This window comes from Atta cephalotes (genome assembly GCF_000143395.1).
Source record: "Atta cephalotes unplaced genomic scaffold scaffold00034, whole genome shotgun sequence".
In the NCBI taxonomy this organism is placed as follows: domain Eukaryota; kingdom Metazoa; phylum Arthropoda; class Insecta; order Hymenoptera; family Formicidae; genus Atta; species Atta cephalotes.
This window is the reverse complement of record NW_012130098.1, coordinates 437849-447915: the sequence shown is the minus strand read 5'-3', so window position 1 is coordinate 447915 and position 10067 is coordinate 437849. Positions and strand designations below refer to the sequence as shown.

Genomic DNA, 10067 nt, shown 5'->3' with positions numbered 1-10067 from the left:
AGAGAGAGAGAGAGAGAGAGAGGAGGGAGCAGACGGACGAACTGACGAGGAAAGAGCGAGGCGAGAATGCGAGAGAGGCGAGGCGGGGGAAGGAACGGGTGGCAGACTCTGAGGACGGGGCGCCGCCGTCGAGCATGTGCGGTTGAGGATGGGCAAGCAACGACGAGGGGATCGGCGCGCAGGGGCACCGGCCGTCGCGGCGCGTCGGCGGGGGAATCGGAGGGGGCACGCGAGGTGGGACGCGACGGCCGCGAAGAGAGAGGGGACCGTAGCCCGGCGCCGCTGCGTGTCATTGCTGGCGCCAGCTAATTGTCGAGGCCAGCCGGCATTAGCCGAGGAGCTGACCGAACTGAGTCGAACTCCACGAAAGCAGGCAGGCAAGCAGGCAAACGAGCAGGCAAACGACTATCCCAAGCTCCGACCCTACCCGACTTGTGTCGCGTTGTGCGGTCGACTCGCCGCACTGCGCCGGTTGAACAATCACACCGACTGATTCTTCCCCTAATTCGTCTCGGGCTTGTTATATTGACTATTTGTGTAAAAATCCTGATAATGAATAGATCTTCCATGTTGCTTCAATACGAAATTAATCATTTCGCCTTTGGTTTCTGTTAACGTTGGAATTGGAAAATGAGATGTTATTTGTGAATCTCGTATAAAAATATTATTTTCAAGCATTTAATTTTCTTTTCGTTTGATAACAATGATTAGAACTCGATCTTTATGTATAATCGTTTTAATAGAGTGTATGCTAATTTATTACTAGTATGTACATTTTCTGGGACAAATACGTAGTATACATACAGTTGCTTGCAGTACTGACCTTCGATCGTTGAAATTTTTGAGAATCATCAGAATTGGGGACAGCGAAGGCATCGGGAATCTTGGCTGGTACCGATTTTATTATATTCTCAATCTCTGGGACGCGCGTGTTAATAGTTTCGACGGATCGGGAATAGGTTTCCTAGGAATTCGAGTTCTCTTTCTCTCTCTCTCTCTCTCTCTCGCTGCGCATCGCGGAGAATTCCGAAGGCACTTTAGAATCCGTTGTTCAAAACAAAAACTGACCACGCACTGAAATGATGTTCCGCTCGGGTCTCCACGTGTTGGCATTCGCGAACATTACCGTGTCTATAACCGTATATAAATGAGAATTCTACAGAGTGTCTTGTAAAAAAATACTTATCATTCAAGAAATAGTCAAAACTATGGAATTTTAATCTTAGGGTGCTAACTTTGAACGAGTCAAGAAATTGCATCGTATTACATATGCAAAAAATATCTTTTTTATTAATTTTATATATTTTTATATATATATATAATATTTAGGAAAATAATTTACTAAATCTTGATACATATATATTTTTTAACAGAATCGAGTAAATACTTACTTACATTGCAGTAAATAAATATTTACCCAATAAAAAAATAATAATTAAATCACATTGATGGTTCTTGTATCAAATAAATATATATTTACATTTAGTAAATACTTAGAACTATTCACCTAGAATTGAGTATACTTTTTTCATTGTACACGTTTATTTTAGTATACGTGACGCATACGTTATTTAGCCCACATCGCTCGAAATAACGCGCGTATTCAATATGCAATGACGCGTATACGGCGACCGGCGATCGCCTATTTTTCCCGTCGGCTCAATTTACGCGCAACCTCGCTGGCTCGCAAACAGACACCGGACGTAACTATTGTCAGCGCGATCGTCGATAGCGCACGTTAATTTCGCATCAAATCGCGGAATTTTATCGCGCGCAAATCGCTCCCGCGGTGGCGCCTTGTTTTCGTAACGAAAACTGCCGATGACACAAACCCGCTGTCTTTATCTGTTTTTTTTTTCTGCGTTCGGTGGCCGTTCGTTCACACATTGCCGCGGCAGCCAGTTAATAATTCACGCCAGCGAATCGATTATCATCGGCCAGTCGACGACGGCAACGGCTGTGTGTCGTCGTTACGCAAATCGTTGCGGCGCAGGTTTTTATCACCAAGCCGCGCGATTCAGCGCGTAATGTGCGTGACTTTCTCTGCCGCTCCTTCTTCTCTCGCGCGCGCGCTTCGATATTCATTCATACTCGAAAGCGCGAAGAGGCGACTTTCATATTATAGGGTAAGTGAGTCCCTAGAGAGTCTCGCCATGCAAACAAAATGGCGTACGTAGATGTAAAATGTGTGTGCGTTTGGTGTGAGTGTATACTACACTTTGATTGGTAACGCCATTGTGAATGCATGCCAATCAAAAGGGTAGACGATACCCAGACTCTGAGTGCGATCCACTTCATGCTCTAAATGCTTTGAAGCATTTTTTGATTGGTCAATTCGCAAAATTCTTTCTTTTGATTGATCAACGAAGCATTTGCAGCGTTAAATGAATCGCACCTTCTGTTTCTAGGGACTTTAATACTCGCGTTTCTATCAATTTAACTTCAATCTCGGTTCAAGTTGTTTATATTTTTCTAATTCTTAGAAAAAAATGAAGAGTTAGTTGAACTAAGATCAAAATTGAATTATAATGATAGGAACGGATATAAGCTTGGTTCTATTATTATAAGATTAATTTTAATCTCGATTCTATTTATTCTTTTTCTAATTCTAAGAATTAAGGCCTAAGAATAAGGTGGTTTCGAACATGATACAATTTTGAACAAAGTAAGATTTTAATCCAAATTCAAGGATCAAGTTTGGTACCAAAGATTTCTTTGGATTTAATAAATTTTATTAAATGATTTTATTTTATTTTATTGTAAAGGAAATCATCAAACAGGAAAAATTTAAACCTCGGAAATTGGATTTTAATTTTACTTAATTCAAAATTGTTCAATCATGTTCGAAAAAATTGTACCACTTTATCATATATCTTTTTTGACTCGATTTATCGGGAATTATTTACGAACGGACGACACGTACAATTTTTTTTTCTTTATTCGAAAAAAAGATCGAAAACATCTTTTTGTATCGTTCGCGTGCAGTATCTTTATCTGGAGATCGGTAGATATGCAATGTAGACGATCGATTCAGTAAAATTCATCTCCCGCAGCTGACAATCTGATAAACAGGCCTAGAAATAGGCGCGTCTCGGTTGGAGGAAGATGCTTAGCGGCGCGAGTTACGTAACAACTACGGGAGCGCCGCGCGTTTATTATAAGTGCCTTAATTAGGGGCTGAAATATCGCCGTTTAAATCGCGCTCCCATCTTGTTATTCAAATCGTGCCAACTCTGGCCCGGAGTTTGAAGTGCGTCGATGAGTGACATGCCGCGCCGGCTTTATTAAAGCTCGGCGGCGACGCGGCGGCCGGTCGGCTCTGGAGAGGGATTGAGCCGAGCATGATTAAGAGAGAGAGAGAGAAAGAGAAAATGATAAAGAGAGAAACGAGCCGCGAAGAGGATCCGCGTGTAGGCGCGACAGACGGCCATTACATGTCGACGTCGCGCCACGTTTATTATCTAGGAATTTCGGCGCACTAGTCATTAGTCGGCAAATTTGTACTTTCCTCGAAAAGTGGCCTTAAAACGGATGTTATTTTAGATACGCCGATTCTAAATACAATATCAATATGTGATTGTAATGATTTCGTAATCTACGATTTCAATCAGTCGATTACGTAATATTATTGTTGTATTTCTCAGTGTGAATTTTTAAGATCAGACGATCGATAAAAACGGTTAAAGAAAGTAAACATCTAATTTATTTTCATCAAAAAATGTTTTTTTTTTTTTTTCATGGAATAATTACAATATATATTTTTCAAGTATGAAATAAATTTTTCGAATTATACAAAAAATTTTTTCTAATTTGTAAAAATTATTTGAAACAATTCAATGTTTAAATAAAGCTAATTGATTGTTAAGCTTCTCGTGACAAGGATTCCTTGAGGATTGCAGTTATGCATTTACACGCGTGGTCTCAGTGGGCTTCGAATAACGCGAAGGCGGTTTCGTTCTCTTAGACACGGAGAGCGTCAGGTTACCTTGACGTTCGAGATATTCGCGCCGCGGTTTGTCCTCTATTACTTTCAGGGCAATACGTAAAAGGACGAAAAATGACATACCGGTTTCACTTTACGCTAATAATAGAACCTACCATTTTTGGAGTTCTCTAACGGGCGCCTATCGTTTGTTACAATATTTCGTGTCGCCATCGATGTCATTAATACGATTTAATCAAAAGTTATCGGAACCTCGATTCTGTTTTTCAATGTCTCCATGATTGGTGCGAATGTATTAATGCAAATGTTAACAATAAGTAGCGATTCTGGCCAAAATTAACAGAAATTATCTTATTGGTGTATTCTTTAAATTTTTTGGGATGAAATCTCTCTCTCTAAGAGAGTGAAATTTTCAAGAAGTGAAATATTTTTACTCTTACAAAATGGTTGTATTTTCATTCTCTTGGAATGAGATTTCACTCCAAGAAATTTAGAGAGATGATATCATCCGTAATTTGTTTTTTTTTATGTCCAGCAAAATAATTCAAAATTTGAAATTTCCCAGAAACTTCAAATGGCTCCCAGTTGGATCACTGAGGGTTAATGTTAATTTTATTATTATTTAGTATTAATATTATTTATATTAATGATTTAATATAATTTTTAATATTTAGTATTAATATTAATTATTTAATATTAATTATTTAAACGCCAAATATAATTATTGAAATAACAAGTTACTTAATAATTATGCTATTAAAAGTATAAATTAAAAGTATTAAAACTAAATTATTTATATTATTAAAAAGTATTAAAATATTTTACGTTTTACATTAAAATTTATTGAATTTATTAATAATGATGTATGATTTATTGCCTATGTCTATTTATCTAGTTCTCAGTCGTACCATGATACATAACGATTATCATTTTCTATTTCAGAGTCGCCACCACCCCCGTATTGCCTTATCGCTGATAGACTGAGACCCGAAGGTGAGTGTTTCATCTTTCATGCCGTAATCAGGAATGTCTCTAGCGAATGTGTGCGAGTTCCAGTATATATTTGTATGTATGTGCGTTGTCTTCGCGCCATACCGGCGATAACTCATGTTTATTGCTTGCAAACGTTTACCGTACAAGCAGCGAGGTTCGTCTCTTCTAGCGCGCGTGTCTCTCATGACCTAGCCCAAAGCAAGGTTGGGGATAATCCGGGACGAATGTAAGTGCCAACGTTCCCGTCTTTCGAAGTATCGCATCAGTTAATCTCTATGTATATCAAGATTGCGCGAACAATACGTAATAATTCAATTAAGAGATTATTCAATTTCTTTTCCAATTAAGAGAAATAAACCTATTTTCCATTAAAGCGGATCTAAAGTGCTCAAATATTTCAGAGTAAAATTAATATAATGTGTATTATTATTATTATTCTAGTTCTATTCATGATTGTGTTTTAAGACCAAAAAAGATTTCGATGCGCGATTTACAAAGTTGGAATTGTACATATAAATTCACTCTGAAATATTTAAGTACCAAGATTCGCTTTGACCGAAAGTAGGATTATTTCTCTTAATTAATTTTTTTTTGTCGATATATACGATAAATTATTAATAAATTTTCGTGGAGCACGAGAACAATAAAATCGTATAATATACCGATATCTATTTTTGTTTGTGTCTCGAGAGCTCGAATAATGCGAAAAAAAGTACAGATACCAAGAAGATCTATATGATGACAAATGCACGGCATTCCAGTCGTACGACACAGAGGTTCTCACACTTTTCACGGCTGCACACCACCGACTGCGGATTCCTGAAATGATAAATAGATCGTCCCGTCGCAAATAAAATCGACGATTTTATTAGCTGGAGTTGAGCAAGAACAGACGCGCAGCGTTCTAGAGGTTGGTTTACGATAGCATTCTAGTTACACACATCAAAGGTTCTCAACCAAGCGTATAATATTATCTCACGAGAATAGAAAACACTCTTGCAAATTTTTGCAATAAATAAAATATACACATTTCATATGTATGCGTGTGTATATATTTATGGCAGTTTCAAATATATTACAATATTAGATGCAGAAATAAAACAAGCAAAATGGAAAATCAAAATAATCTATACGCTTATGATTTTTTATGATCGTAACTACGCGCTGTAAACCAATCTTGTTGATCGCAATGTGCCGATAGATTTCATGATATCGTCGTTTCAGCGGTTGATCAATGTATCCGCTAGCCAGTACTGATCCACTAGCTAGAGGCTGTAAAATAATCTCATTTACATGAGACAATAATAATCAATATTAACATTTAGCTGCAAAATACTTTTATTTGCAAGATTGTTAACTTATTCTTTACTTTTTTAAAAGACTCATAATAATTTTTTGCAAAATAATCAAAGTCACATCGTTTACTTTTCGAGATTATATTCTTGATACATTGAGTAAATTCTGTGGAATGCAAAGTACAATATCGCGTACCGTAGAATTAAATAGCTGATAGACATAAAGAATTGCTTCTTAATTCGTGGAAAGATTCTGAAATAGTACTTTCTGCCAACTATGTTTTCTTCTCGCTTCCTCCCACGTCATCGCTCTCCTCGTCAGGTTTCGACTATCCCGTGTGTATTTCTCTCTTCTCTCCTTCCGCGGTCGAACCTAAACTGGTTCTCTCGCGATCGATGCGAACGCACGAGTATACAACACAGATCGACCGCACTGGTCATCGATAGAATGCCTTTCGTTTTGCCGAGAAACCTCTCACGGGATCGTCCGATTACGCAAATACGACAGATCTGTCGAACCCTCTCTTATACATTCTTTTTAAAATTAAAGCCTCGGGCATGTAATCGAACTCGGAAAGAAAGATTTTGTTGAAATATATATCAAAATAAATATAGGAAACTCAAACATGAGATGCAATGCTACAAAAAGTTTCGACAAGTTTCTAGCAATCAGTTTGAGCATCCTACACTAATATTTTGATAGCCCAATGAAATTACTTTTCAGATCTGTATCAGCTGAATTTTTAGCAATATTTCAGCAAAAAACTGTCCTTTTCGTGTAATACATATAAGATAATGGTATCGTTAGATAGACTGTCGCTATATTGTAAAATAAAATATCGATGTTGGTGCATAACATATTTTTACCATTTCTTTCTTTATTAAAAATAGTAGCGAATGAATGTCTATCTCATCGATGTTGGCGATATATGTGTGTCAAGCTTGACGTGACGAAATAATAGCGCCTGCAGTTAGAGGAGAGCCGCACGTTCGCGATGACGTTAGGCGTGTGTATAGATTATATAGTGGACGCACTTACATATATATATATATATATACCAGAGAGAGAGAGAGGGAGGGGGAGGGGGAGAAAAAGAGATACCGCTGGGCGCTTGGTGTGTATACCGCCTGAGGTCAATATCTCCTGTCGATAGAGAGAGGACCGTGTGTCGTATTGTACGTACTGCAAAGCGACTCGCATTTATACGAGTATAAAGGAAGATCCTGCCAAAGGTCCAGCATTCTCCAAGGTATTATTAAATCTTCAGAGCGCGTTATAAATACAAATTTCCTCGTCGTTTTGATCGAGATTAACGCACTTGAGCTTGAGCGATCTATAATCAGAATTTAATCAGAGCTAACAAACCAAAATCTACATTCTACATTTTAATTTCTTTTTATTTAGGATTTTTTAATTATAATTTTTTTTTCGCTGCACGGAAAGAACAATTTTATTAGAGTATTTTATTGGACCATTAAAACAACCATGTAGGATTCTTAAATGTAATGATTCTTAAATATAATACTGTAAACAGTTTTGACATTCTAGCAATCAGTTTGAGATTATCTACATAATTATTTTGATAGCCCAACAAATTTATTTTCAGATCGGTGATTAGCTAAATTTTGAAAAACTTGAGCAAAATCTCATCCTTACCAGAAATAAAAAGAAATGAATATTTAGAAATTTTCAATAAAAGCAAATTAAATATTTTGTGCTTTGTGTTGCTTCGATCATTTAAATTATAATTATACCGCTGAAGCTCAAATGTGACAACCCTAGTTGAAATGACAAGGAATTCGTATTTATAGTCAACTCGCGCTCACCGTTCTAGCGCGAATGACTAGAAAGCTCGTGTCTTAACGTTACCGCTTGTCAATCGTATATAAAGTAACTCGTGAATCAATAATGACAGCTCTACTTCACACACGCGCGTGCATACCGATATGATAGAATGTAGAAATGCGCGAGCGAGGAAGTGTACGTTTTTCCTGGCGGCGTGGGTGGGGAAGTAGAACGGTTTCTTCTCGGAAGAAGGAGACTCGCCTCTGCCTCCGTCGTAAATCTGTCTTTCGGGCGACGACGGGCGCCCGCGCGAATTTATGCCCCGTCGCGGAAACTGGGCCACCGCACCGCTGCGTGCCGCTGAAGCTGCGTACGGCGGCGGATAAAAGTCCGCCACTTGTTGCTGCTTTAGCGACGCGACGCGATATTCCTATAACGCGAAACGGAGCGATTCAAGTGAACCAGTGACTTGCGAGGAGATTCCGCGAATGCGCGCGCTCTCGTCGGTCGCGGGAGGAAAGCAAAGGGGTGACCCAATGGAAAAGAACGCGGTAGAATTTTCTCGAGCTATCACCTTCAAGTTCCTTCTCCGAGCAACCTCGCTTCCTTTCTATATATGATGACATATCAGACATTTTGTTCGTAACTCCACATACCCGTTGTCTACTCTCTAAATCTGAATCAGTAAATAATTATTGACATTAGTTCCAATTATGTCACTGGTAATCAGTGAAATTTAACTCTAACTAAAAAATCAATTAAACGTGGAATCGAACTTAGCTAACCTTTTTTTCAATTGAATTCACCGATTCAGATTTAGAAAGAAATTAAAACATCGTAAAGCCTATGAATCGCTCTATAAAGTTTAGATCATGGAGATGATGGAGATGCATGAAAATGAACGCATTAGAATTCTGATCATATCAGTCAAAATTCTAGTTATCTAAGCTAGAATTATAATAGATACAACCAGAAAATTCTAATTTATTCATTTTTTCGATCAAAATTTCAGTTAATATAATCAGACTCTTTCCAGTGTGACTTATTATAATTTTTTTTTTTCTTATTTGTGTTTTTCCTATTGGGAAATATGTACTATTCTTGTTAGACGTGATTGAGAATCCTTACAATGGGACTACTTGATTTTCTCAAATGCTACCTTGCTCCGTGTCAGAGTATCGCGTATAGAGTTCTGTGGTTGCGCAAATTTCAACGAATACGACGAAGGACATAACTGCGCGCCGCGCAGTTATCCCTTTCAAACGCACGAGGACAGACGCGTGTCGCGTGTTACGCGACTTATGTTTTTAATCCTGCTTTCCTACAATTCGTGGATTAGATTCAATCCTTGTCCCAATGGCTACGTTAGCGTTTCATTCTTTCGGATGCTGATCGTCTATCATTGAAAATAAACCAAATGCTATCTAACGTTTGTGAATTAAAAAAAAAGATAAACGCAGAAGCTACAAGAAATCGTAGAAAGTGCAGCTAAGTGCATTTGCTAACGGTCCACCTGTCTTGAAAGAATGTATGTATGTACAACGCGGTAGTGGATATAACCGGTTTTAAAATGGGCTGGGCTTTGTTATTTTACCGGCAAAACAAGTCATTGTGAGAGGGAGACGAAACATTAAGATGAAAAGATCGAACATCTCTCATCCCCTAAAGTGGTCTCTTCTCAAACTCTCTGGTGCAAGCTTGTTTCGGTAATAGAGCGGCGACTTTTGTACGGCAGCCTTGAAAGAACGAACACAGCTCCGGTAAAACCTCGCTTGCTAATCCCTAGTTGAGGTTAAGAGTATGGAGAATATAGAGATAAGACCGACCTTAGCGCCGGTCAAAGGATGGAACTAAGCGGACTAAGGCGAGATCCCAGGGAGCGGAGGCGGTGGGCGCCTGTCGCCTGCCTTTAACGCTTGCCTATTCGCCACGACGTCCTTGAATATATCCCTTCTCTCCTTCCTTCCGTCCTTCTCTCTCTCTTTCTCTCTCTCTCTCTCTCTCTCTCTCTCTTCTTCTCTCTCTCTCTCTCTCTCTCTCTCTCTCTCTC

At 38.5% G+C, this 10067-nt stretch overlaps 1 protein-coding gene across 1 annotated transcript in view; it reads left to right on the top strand.

Annotated features, from left to right (window-relative positions):
• Nucleotides 1-10067, top strand: part of LOC105621493 (mothers against decapentaplegic homolog 6) — a 62401-nt gene that overhangs the window by 6249 nt on the left and 46085 nt on the right. The window contains exon 2 of the mRNA XM_012202960.1: nt 4886-4936. Within this exon, the coding sequence (XP_012058350.1) occupies nt 4886-4936 (51 nt within the window). The remainder of the gene's footprint in view (nt 1-4885; nt 4937-10067) is intronic.